The 12,321-nt window shown below is 39.7% G+C and overlaps 1 protein-coding gene across 2 annotated transcripts in view; it reads left to right on the top strand.

Annotated features, from left to right (window-relative positions):
• Positions 1 to 12,321, top strand: part of LOC114693760 (cytochrome P450 2J3-like) — a 41,836-nt gene that overhangs the window by 16,690 nt on the left and 12,825 nt on the right. For both annotated transcript variants that reach the window (XM_028870294.2, XM_028870295.2), the window contains exons 5-6: positions 9,136 to 9,312; positions 11,101 to 11,242. In XM_028870294.2, the coding sequence (XP_028726127.1) occupies positions 9,136 to 9,312; positions 11,101 to 11,242 (319 nt within the window). The remainder of the gene's footprint in view (positions 1 to 9,135; positions 9,313 to 11,100; positions 11,243 to 12,321) is intronic.

Genomic DNA, 12,321 nt, shown 5'->3' with positions numbered 1-12,321 from the left:
TTTTAAAGGCAGAGCTGTTGTTGTCTTTGAAAGATCATCAGTTGTTGTGCCCTGTTCTTGTATAATATGGATGGCTGGTGACCACTCATTAGAATAATATCTTTTAATATTTCTCTCAGTAGCATGTGCTAGCTTATGATTTGTTTCTGAGATTGGAGGGATGTTAATCTGAGTATTCCATTGTTGCAACAAGTCTCGACCCCACAGGTTCATAGCTATGTTAGCCACATATGGTTTTAATTTTCCTCTCTGTCCTCTGGACCTATACATTCAAGCCATCTTGTACTCTGTCTCACCTGAGATAATGTCCCAATTGCTGACAGTTGAACGTTTACCTCCTGAAGAGGCCAAGTTGAATGCCAAAATTCTGGTGCAATTATGATAACGTCCGCACCTGTGTCTACCAGACCAGACAACAAAACACCATTTATTTTTATCGTTAATTTTGGTCTTTGTTCATTAATAGAAGTTTTTCAAAAAATTTTCTTTATGTTTTCTCCTGAATTTTCTATTCTCTCTGTTTCATCATCCTGACCAGCATGATTTATTCCAATAGGCATTTGGTTATTTAATCACTCTCCAGAGCAGGCATTTCCTCTATGGCTGCAGGAAAGGTTTGAACTGGATTTGCTATGGGGGCGTTCATGAGGCCCCTCTGGGAGCTTCACAAAGACCGAGGCAAAGCATTACCCTGTCTGTCCTTTGTTGATCTACATTCGTTGGTCCAGTGTTTTCCCTTACCACACCTTTTCCATACTCCAAAAGGAAGGGGCTTTCTGTTGCCATTGTTCCTTGAAGGAACATTGTTTCTAGGAATGACCTGTTTACAGTCCCTTTTCAAATGTCCTTGCTTTCCACACCCAAAACATCTAACATTCCTCAAACCTTTTGAAATTGCTTCTACCCACATATCATTATGCTCATGAGCCTCAACATTAACCTTGTCTCTTATCCAATCTTCCAAAGGTGCAGATCTTGCCTTTAATGGCCTGATTATTCTTTTGCATGCTGCATTCGCATTCTTGAAGGCCAAAGATTCAATTATTACCTTACTAGCTTCTGAATCCGAGACCATTCTCTTTATTGCTGAAGCCAGTCTTTGTAAAAAATCTGTGAAAGATTCTTTTGGGCCTTGCATAACCTTTGTAAATGACTCAGATTTTTTTCCTGGTTCCTCAACTCTGTCCCATGCATTCAAGGCTGCTGTTCGACATAAAATTAGGGTTTGGACATCATATAAACATTGTGTTTGTACTGAAGCATATTGGCCTTCTCCAATAAGCTGATCCTGGCAAACTTGTATTCCTTTATCCCTCCATTGTATTTCTATGTTTTTAGCTTCATCCTTGAACCACGTTAGAAATTAAAGCCTCTGGCTGGGTTCCAGAACAGCTTGTGCAAGGTCCCGCCAGTCCTGTGGTACAATCCTATTATATGTTGACCAAGAGTTTAACATTTGCTTTACATATGGGGAATGCATGCCATAAGATACAATTGCTTCCTTAAACCTTTTTAAATCCAACATTTCAATTGGAGCCCAAATATTTTGTGTAGTCATTTGATCAGGCATCTGCTGTATGGTTACAGGATAAATTAAGGGTGACTGTGTGAAAACAGGCTTTCATTCTGTAACCTTATGATCCAAACTTGAATCAACTTCGCTGTTAATTTCTTCTGTCTGAATTTTTATAGGTTTAACAAGTTTTTCTAAAGCTGTCATCCTGGAACTTAAATTGACTATGTTTTTAAATTGTAAAATGAAGATAAGCATAGTGATAAACTGCATAATTCCAACAATACTAATCTTCTCATATAGTTGTTCCATTGTCAGACTGCCTAAAATTTCAAACAAAATCCAAATTTCTTCCAATGTACACATATAACCCATTTTCTTTTTTATGTGGAAAAAAAATTCTCTTTTAAATAGTTTCCTTTAAAATATCTGATATGTTATGACTTACCAAATCTGCATAGAACAGTAGAAATCTGAGGAAATTTCAAAACAGCCACCTAGTGTCTGAGGTGTAAATCCAGAGAGACAGGGAGAGAGAGGCAGAGAGAGGGAGCACAAGAAAGCGTAGCTGGCTAAAGCTTAAATCCAGCCACGTGTTCCCTCTTGAGCCGAGTCAAGGCTTGGCTCTGGGTTCCTTAAGCTCCGACCACATGTGTTGGCTTTACAGGCAGGGGCCCTGTTCGGCAGGGCACTCCTGAGTTGTTTGTAGCACCGGCTTTAAGCAAGCAGCTCACAGTTAGTCCGGCCTGAGGCCAAGCAGACCTGGGTCTGGGCTAGGAAGCCACCGCTCGGACTTGGGGGCCGCCCAGCCTCCCGCTCTTGTGGGAAACCAGACCTGCTGCCAAGCCAAGGGTTTTTTTTTGTTTTTTTGTTTTTTGTTTTTTGGTTTTTGGTTTTTTCGAGACATGGCTTCTCTGTGTAGCTTTGCGCCTTTCCTGGAACTCACTTGGTAGCTCAGGCAGACCTCAAACTCACAGAGATGCGCCTGGCTCTGCCTCCTGAGTGCTGCGATTAAAGGCGTGCACCACCACCACCCGGCCGCCAAGTGGTTTTTAATGGATTCTTGTCATGTTGGGTGCCAGATGTAGATGTAACCAACCATCTTATTAAATAAGAAACACAGAACCGCCCGGTGGTGGTGGCACACACCTTTAATCCCAGCACTCGGGAGGCAGAGGCAGATGGATCTCTGTGAGTTCGAGGCCAGCCTGGGCTACCAAGTGAGTTCCAGTAAAGGCGCAAAGCTGCACAAGAGAAACCCTGTCTCGGAACCCCCCCCCCCAAAAAAAAAAAAGAAAAGAAAGAAACACAGAACCAGTGTAAAATAGACAGCTGAGAGGTCAGAGCTCAGAGCTAAAATCTTACCCTTCCTTCTGCGTGCTCCTAGCTTCCTGAAAAAGAGCTATTTCCTGTGTGTATATCTTTTCAAAGTCTTTTGTTCTGCCTTCTCATTGGTTGTAAATCCAAACACGTGACTGTCTTGTCACTGTCTGTATGTACAGACCCCCAGGTCTTAAAGGCATATGTCTCCAATGCTGGCTGTATCCCTGAACACACAGAGATCTACCTAGCTCTTCTACCAAGTGCTGGGATTAAAGGCGTGTGCCACCGCCACCACACTTTTGCTATGGCTCTAATAGCTCTGACCCCCGGGCAACTTTATTTATTAACATACAATCAAAATCACATTTCAGTACAATTAGAATATCACCACACTAAAATTTCAAACAAAGCCCAATTTTCTTCCAATGTACACATAAAGCCCATTTTTTTAATGTAGGAAAAAAAATCTCTTTTAAATTGATGTCTTAATTGACTTACCAAGTCTGCATAGAACAGTAGAAATCCGAGGGAATTTTAAAACAGCCACCTGGTGTCCAAGGTGCAAATCGAGAGAGAGAGAGAGAGAGAGAGAGAAAGAGAGAGAGAGAGAGAGAGAGAGCAAGAAAGCCTAGCCGCTTGAGCTGAGTCAAGCCATGTCTTTACAGGCAGGGGACCTGTTCAGCAGGGCAGGCCTGAGTTGTTTGTAGCAGTGGCTTTAAGCAAGTAGCTGCAGCTGCGGGTCAGTCAGACCTGTGCCAGAGCTAGGGAGCTGGGCTGCCCAGGCTGGAAACCGGACCTGCCTCCAAGCCCAGCAGTTTTTAATTGATTCTTGTCACGTTGGGCACCAAATATAGATGTAACCAACCATGTTATTAAATAAGAAACACAGAACCAATGCAAAGAAGAAAGCCAAGAGGTCAGAGCTAAAAGCTAAAACCTTACCCTTCCTCCTGCGGTGGGTCCGGTGGTCCTACCTCTCCAAACCAGAGCTACTTCCTGTGTTAAAGTTTTTATATAGAGTTTCTGTTCTGCCTTCTCATTGGTTGTAAACCCAACCACATGACTGCCTCCTCACGGCATGTCTGTATAGACCTCCAGGTCTTCTATAGTTGGTATTGAGATTAAAGGCATGTGTATCCAATGCTGGCTGTATCCCTGAACACGCAGAGACTTACCTAGCTCTGCCTACCAAGTGCTGGGATTACAAGCATATGCCACCACTGCCCTGCTTTCCTATGGCTTGCTAATAGCTCTGACCTCTGGGCAACTTTATTAACATACAAATAACAATTTAATACAAATAATATATCACCATAAGCTGATCTGTTGATTTGGAAGTTTTCAGTAGGAAAACTTACTGTGTACAAAATGTTTCTAATATTTTAATGAAGTACCAACATTTATGTGATATTTGTGAATGTCCAAATGCTGCTCTTTTTTAAAGTATGGAGATATTATTGTTGATGTTGCCCCTCTCTCTCCCATACCTCTCTCCTTATATCTTACATGCATACCCCAAGTATACTTTCTAGTTCTCCTCCTGTGTACAATGCTCATTTTTGTTAACCCTTTGTCATTGTTCACTAATCTTTTCTCAATGGTTAGAAATTTAGTTGTTTCTAAGTTAGTTTTTCTTAATAACATTATTGTGAATATTTTAAGTGTTAATGTTGCCATATCCACTCATTTTTCTTATATTTTCATTTAGACATAAAAGATAAGTAAACATTAAAAACTTGTTCCACTATTTAGTTGTCTATTCACTTGAAGCTGTCAATACTGTAATGCCATAAAATGTAGCCTTTTGTGATTCAATCTTTACCCCCATATTGCTGGGCTGTATGTTCCTATGCTTATCTGTATATAAACATTCATCTTAGAATTTCCTTAGCTATCTCTGAAATATCTGATATGTTGAGCTTTCATCTTTATTTGGTTCAAGAAGCTTGGCAATTTTTCCATGTTTTTTCAATGAGCCACTGTTCATTCAAGGATTCATTTTTCAGCCTCTATGTATTTGTGTAGTTACTGTAGTGTTTCTTGCTATTTATTTTAAGTTTTATTACACTATGGTCTATTTGGATATAACAATATTTAATTCTTTTGTATTTAGTAAGACTTGAGTCTTTATTTTAGAGAAAATTTCAGATACAGCTAATAAAATATTTTCTGTTCCATTTGGATGGAAAGAATCCTCTCCAGATGTCTGTTAAGTCCATTAGATCTATGGTGCAGTTTAGCTCTGAAATTTTTCTGTTGGTTTTTACTTGGGATGTCCTCTGCAGGAATAGGAGTGGAGTGCTGATATTACCACAGTTATTGCATGAGAATCTGTCTGGACTTTGTATTCTTTTTGTTTGTTTTATGAAATGAGAGTCCCAAATTTTGGTGCATAAATATTTACAATTGTTCTAATTGATGAATTGTTCCCTTTATGGATGTGTAGTGGCCTTCTTCATCTCTTCTAGTTAATTTTGATTTTACATCAGAATAGCTAGTCTGGCTTGTTTCCAGTTTCTGTTTGCTTCATGGATAAGGTCATCATCGAGAGAGGTTAGCTAGTTATAGCATTCTGTCAAGTTTTTTTTTCCTGGTTGCTTGGATTATTTGTTTTTTTCTTTGCCCTTGATTACTATTAAGGATTGGCTTGTTTACTGTGGTAGACATGATGGATTCCTTCCTTAACTCTTCTAGCTCTTCTTTATTCAGCTGTTCTCATTAAATTTTTCTTTCCTGTGTTCTCAAAATAGAGATTCATCTTTCTTCCTTCTCTGTGTGTAGCACTCAGTTAAGCATCTTCTTCAGTGTTGCCTTGGTGGTCATTTTGGTCATTGCATGTCAGAAGGAATTTTTTAAATTTAATTACATGTGTGTCGAGAAGGTGTACACGTGGGTGTGGGTGCCAGGCTTGTGCAGCCAACACCTTTACTAACTGAGCCATCCCCTGGGATGAACCCTTTAAAACTTTAAATATTGCTTTTTTCCTTTACAATTTAGATTTCCCATGGAGATATTTTTATTTGGTCGTGTTTATTTGGGGATCTAAATGGCTCTTGTATTTGAATGTCTGTTTCTTTGACTTGGGAAATGTTCTGCTGTAATTTCATTGAATTCATTCTCTATCCCTTTACTTTTTATCTCAGCTTCTGAATAAAGTCCTGCACATTCCTGACTTGATCTCTTGATCATATCATGGTTCTTCTACATTCTGGCTGTGGTCATTATTTACATTTTTAGTTACTGCTGTTGGAATGTAGCTTTTCCTCAACAGTATTCTACCTTCTGGATCTTCTCTTTGATGGAGACAGTTGTTGGTGTTTTCTGATGAGGTTTTTTTGCTTGGTGTTTTGTTTTGTCTTATTTTTGTTTTTGATTCAACTTAAAAATGTCCAACACTTCTATTTGTTTGTTGTTTGTTTTTATAAAATCTCCATTTCCTTGCTATATTTTCTTGTATTCTGCCCATTTTTTCATCTTTTTGCTCCCTCTCTCCTCCTTTCCTCTGTATCCTGTGGTTGATATATTGTGCACCACAATAAACTTATCTGGGAGTCAGAGAACAGAACAGCCACTATATTAAACATAGCTTTAGGCAGTGGTAGTACTGCCTGGCTCAGGTTTGTTTTTATTAATAAGATCTTTTAAGATTTATGCTAGTTTCCTCCACTTGGCTGACTTTCACCTCTACAGCACAGACTAGATTCTTCTACCTGTTTGCATCTCCTTCAATCTCTGATCATTTTAATCAGAAAACACTTGAAGACCCAATATTTGACATATTTCAGGGTATTTAAATCAAGTTATAATTTTTAGAGGCATCATCTTACTCTTTTTGTTTCTTGCATTTGTTTTAATATATGCATCTATTGGTTGGGACAGTTCTTCTGGATTCTTTGAAATGATCTTCATATTGAGCAGCCTGTTCTTGAAGGCTAGTACCATTTGCAAGTGGAAAGAAACTGCTATAGTAGCAATGTTAAACTATACAGATATAAAAACACACTTAAAATTATTGATAGTTCACCAACATGTCTCTGTTGAAATGATAATGTGAAGGGTGCTGTGCAATTTACTATGAAGACAAAATTATTTAAGGTACATGTGGAAACATAAATAAGTGAGATAAAGGGAGGAGACCAGAAAAGGGAGAAAAAAAGAGAAGCAAGGTTCAATAATAAGAGAGTAGAGAGAAGTGTTATAAGGGAGAAGAGAAAAATACAAGAGATTTAAGGGGGCATCAAAAATATTGCTCAATAATAAAAAAGTTGAAAAATAAAATTAGATAAATGTAAGAAAATAAGTAAAATATAAAGATATTATTTTTTAAAGTCAATGAAGTAAAGTCAAAATACTGCCAAATGCAAGGCATTTATAAAATACAAGGGGTTATAAAAAATAATTTATGGAAGAGAAATATTACTGTCTCCAAATGGAAAAAAATCATAAATAGCATTAGATGAATTTATGAAGGGAAATAAAAACTAAAAATGTAATAGTAATATATTTTTTTTAAAGTGTCTACATAGCTGGGCGGTGGTGGCACACGCCTTTAATCCCAGCACTTGGGAGGCAGAGGCAGGCGGATCCCTGTGAGTTCGAGGCCAGCCTGGGCTACCAAGTGAGTTCCAGGAAAGGTGCAAAGCTACACAGAGAAGCCCTGTCTCGAAAAACCAAAAAAAAAAAAAAAAAAAAAAAAAAAAAAAAAAAAAAAGTGTCTACTTAAAACTTGCAAATGTAATGAGAAAAAAAGCAGACAAAAGAGAACAATAAAGAAAAGACAACTGACTCAGGAGCATTCTGAGTCAAAAAAAATTGGTTACATGCATGGAGGGGGTGAGCTGAGTCTATGGACTCCTGTCTTTTGCCTTTGGCTTATGCTGTTCCTGAGTCTGTGCTGGAACAAGCAACTGCTATCTTCAGAATTGTCTTCACAGATGCTCTTTTCCTTTTGTGGGTAACAGAAGCCTCTGCAGGTCATAATTAGCTTTGCATTTTGTAATCAGGGCACATCTTCTCACACTATCAAGACTTCCTAGATTAAAACCCCTGGTGAGACTTTCAGGTGGAGGTGTATCCCAAGTGTGTTGGGAGTGAGGGAATCAAGAAGACCTGCCTTCCAGGAACTGACCTACTCTGGTGATGAGATAGCCAAACACCCTGATAGTTGTGCCATAAACCCCATCCAAGGACTGAGGAATCTGGATGCAGACATCCACGGCTGGGCCCCTGGTGGAGCACTGGGAGTCTAATTAATGAGAAAGAGGAGGGTTTATATGAGCGAGAATTGTTGAAGCCAAGGTTGGATAAAGTACAGGGACAAATAACCAAATGAATGGAAGCACATGAACTATGAACCAAAGGCTGAGGGGCCCCCAACTGGATCAGGCCCTCTGAATGGGTGAGACAGTCATTTGGCTTGATCTGTTTGGGAGGCAGCTGTGCGTTGGAGCCGGGTCCTGGGCTCCTTGCATGAGTTGGCTGTTTGAATCCTGGGACTTATGCAGGGACGCTTGGCTCGGTCTGGGAGGCAGGGACTGGACCTGCCTGGACTGAGTCTATCAGGTCGATCCCGGTCTTCGGGGAGACCTTGATCTGGAGGAGGTGGGAATGGGGGGTGGGCTGGGGGAGGGGGAGGGGGACGAGAGGGGGAGAACAGGGGAATCTGTGGCTATTATGTGGAACTGAATGGTGTTGTAAAATAAAAAAAATAAAAATAAAAAAAAAAGAAGACCTGCCTTCACACATTCAGGGCCCCAGAGTACTGATCACCATGCTGCAGGAATGCCCCTCTACACATCATGCACACCCCTGGAATGTTGGAGTGTCTGGATTCTACAGCAATGAACCACAGGAGGTTAGCTCCATAATTTGACCCAGACCATGATCTCAGTCTCAGAAATATCAAATTCCAGTGTTAATTTCAGTTGATAAGATCAATTTGTAACCACTGCAGGTGTGGCTCTCTCCCCTTATATGCTTCCCAGCTGATCTCACTTCTTGACACCTTCATCCTTTGGCCCTTCAGTGTCTTGATGACATGAGGAACAGAATTGGGACAACTACTAAATGCTATGCCAATGTGTGTCCTAGAGTGGAAACAGTTGCACCAGTGCAAAGTAGTCTGAAGGTGATGTGTTTTGCATGGAGTGTTGAAATGCCCACCACTGGATATAAAGGAAACAGCAGTCCAGGTGTTCTAACAGTTCCAGTGTAGAAGATGAAGAGGGAAAGTCAAAACTGTCTTGAAACAGAAAGTGAATTTATGTTGTCTCCATGATCTCCTTCTTCTCCCTAATTAGTTCTATAACATCTTCCCGTGGATAATGAAACATCTTCCTGGACAACACCAAACAGCAATAGCTACCTGGGAAAAACTGAAATTGTTTGTTTCTGATATAGTTGACAATCACCGCAAAGACTGGAACCCTGATGAGCCAAGAGACTTCATTGATGCTTTCCTCAAGGAAATGGCAAAGGTGGGGAAGATGCTGTGTGTGTGTGTGTCTTCTTTCAGAAAGAGAGGTGTAGAATAGCTTCCATTGAGTCAGCAGCAGGCTAACACAAAGGAGGGTTTAGTATAGCAGAGATTTATTCTCTCATAGTTCTAGATCATCTCTGTAATCCTGCTATCCAGGCAAGCTACTTTGGAGACATTAGAAAATTCATAGCCTGTGTCTCCATCTCCTAGGGAACACTGATGTTTGTTTCTGTAGCTTCCTGCTCCATCTTCAATGCCAAGACTGCAACATCTCTATCCTTTCTGATCCTTTTACATCTCATTTCTCCTGTTCTAACCCTGGAGGCCCCTCTCCTAAGGATAATTCTGGATAACCTTTCCTCCTGAAATTAATTATATCTACAAGATCTATTTTGTGCATTGAATAACATGCTATGGTTGCAAAGATGAAAATATGAACATCTTTGTAAATCATTACTTAACACACCCTTGAGAGTAAAACATAGGAAAAGTCATTTATAAATGCATGGTAACATAACCCTGGGTTGTTGAGGTCTTTAGAAATAAAGGGTTTGCTACCATTTATATTGGCTTGAGGTCCTGGTTAAACCCAGATTCTTTCTTGTTATTCTCCTCCTTGGTCCTTTTCCCATATCTGAAGGAGATACACACAAAATAAAAGTAGCAGTTAAATTTCAGAGCTTTATTTGCTATGAGTTGGTCCAGGGCTGGTTACTCTTCCCAACTCAGACACCACTGCAAAGACAAACTTCAGATAAGTAAATGGTAGAGTTTAACTTTCATATGAAGGTGGGACACTTACCTTTCCCTGGACTCCATATCAGCACTATTCAATAATAGATCAAGGCAAGAAGACACTGAGGGAACATATTGCTTAACTTTGCATCATTATGACAACAATATGTGGCAGCAACAACTGAATAAAGCAAAAATGTATTCTGCTCAAGTTTTAGGACATTTTAGTTCATCATGGTGAATGGCAAAGCAGCTCAGCTCATGGGTCAAAAGGGTATGGTGGAGGCTTTCACATCACCGTGCAGCAGGAAGCAACAAGCAAGGAAGGTACCATGGGTTTGGTGTAACTCAAAGAGTTACCCTCCCTCCCTATAGGCATCAAGTTCCTTCAGCTAGATGCTATATCCCTATTTCTAGGAACTTCCCCAAATGCTATCAGTGTAAGGAAACAAGTATTTAATACATGAGCCCGTGGGGGAACATCTTTGGTTCAAGCCATGCTGTAAAATGTAAGGCCTTGATCCTAGTAGACCTCTGGCAAATACGAATCACTGAATTTGTCATAGAAGTTTCAGCTCACTGGATTATGGAATCCTCTGCCTGGAGCACAATGGTAGTGTGTGTGTGTGTGTGTGTGTGTGTGTGTGTGTGATCTTCTCTCTTATTTAATCTTCTTGACATAATATTGATATAAGCAATATGCCCAGAAGAGGAGACAAATCATTTACCATATGAAGTATAGGTATGAGAACAACAACATTAAGAGCAGTATTAGCAAACTGATGCTTCTAGAGGAAGTGAGCAAAGGTGATGTTTTGCCGTGAAGAACTATTGAGGGAATCAGTGAGATTTTGACTTTGCAAGATGATGCAAATTGGAGAATCAATGATTCATATTAATAATGTTTCCAGTATCAGCAAAGTCACCTGTTAAATATCAAAGATAGTATCGCTCTGAATGACTTAATGCAATTCATTCCTCAGGGCGAGAACCGGTGTTATGAGACAATCACAAATCCTCTGAATAAACAAATTCACACTGTCTTTTCTAGTACCCAGACAAGACTACTACAAGTTTCAATGAAGAAAGCCTCATCTGCAGCACCCTGGACCTATTCCTTGCTGGAACAGAGACAACATCCACAACCCTGCGCTGGGCTCTGCTCTACATGGCCCTCTTCCCAGAAGTCCAAGGTGAGCACATTGTGACTGCATTTAACTCAGGCAGGATGGGGTAAGAAGACAGCATGGTGGAGTGAGAAGAGGTGGAGCAGCTGTGAGGCACTGTGCACTTGGGAAAAGGCACATCCTGAACTGATCTCTTAGGACTATAATTGTTCCAGGAGCACAGATATTACAGTCTGTACCATCAGCAGTCTTGGAGTTCAGGAGTAAATAGAGAAGTCAGTTTACATTGTGGTATGTTCCAGCAAAGAGTGGATTTACCACACAGCCTTCATCCACACCCTCCTTCATTTATAACAATCCTTCCCAGTTTGAGTACTGTCCTAATTCTTTTTTCTGGTATTTGACGTCTTGTGATTTGCACCTCTCTGCCTGCTCAGGGATCTGCCTGTCTCTGCCTCACAAGTGCTGGGATGACAAACAAGTGCAGACTTCCACATCTGGCTTTCTTGTCTTTGTTCTGTAATTCCAACTCATGTTCTCATGCTTGTATGGCAATCAATTTACTCTAAGTTATCTACACACAAATGTTATTAATACATATTAGATAGATAGATAGATAGATAGATAGATAGATAGATTATCTGTATTTATATTATGCACATCTGAGCTACTATCTAAAATGACTTTCTTGATGAAGGTTCCATTTTTGAAGACAGCTTAAAGCCTATTGAGTTACAGTTCAGGCTTGCTTTCTGAAAAAGATTCTAGGATATCAGCATATTTTAAAAAGCTTTTTAAATATATTTTTTATTTTGTCTGTGTATGTGTGCACTTGCATGCTGTCTTTCCAAGTGTATGTGTGGAGATTGAATAACAACTTCAGGAAGTTGGTCTTTTTCCATCATGTGGATTCCTGACCTCAATCACATATCATCAGGTTTGGTAATACTAAGCCATCTCACTATCCAGCATATTAATTGATAGAATTTTAATTCATGTTCATTTTGTACTATTAATAGTAGTCAACAGTTGGAAGCATCCAGGATACTCATTAACCATGAGTAAAGTTAAGTACAGAAATTCAGCCCTTAAGGAAAAACATCTTGATGCATACATGAATATGGAAGACAAATATCTTATATATT

Source organism: Peromyscus leucopus, chromosome 2 (assembly GCF_004664715.2).
Source record: "Peromyscus leucopus breed LL Stock chromosome 2, UCI_PerLeu_2.1, whole genome shotgun sequence".
NCBI classification, from domain to species: Eukaryota; Metazoa; Chordata; class Mammalia; order Rodentia; family Cricetidae; genus Peromyscus; species Peromyscus leucopus.
This window is presented reverse-complemented; position numbering and strand designations above follow the sequence as displayed.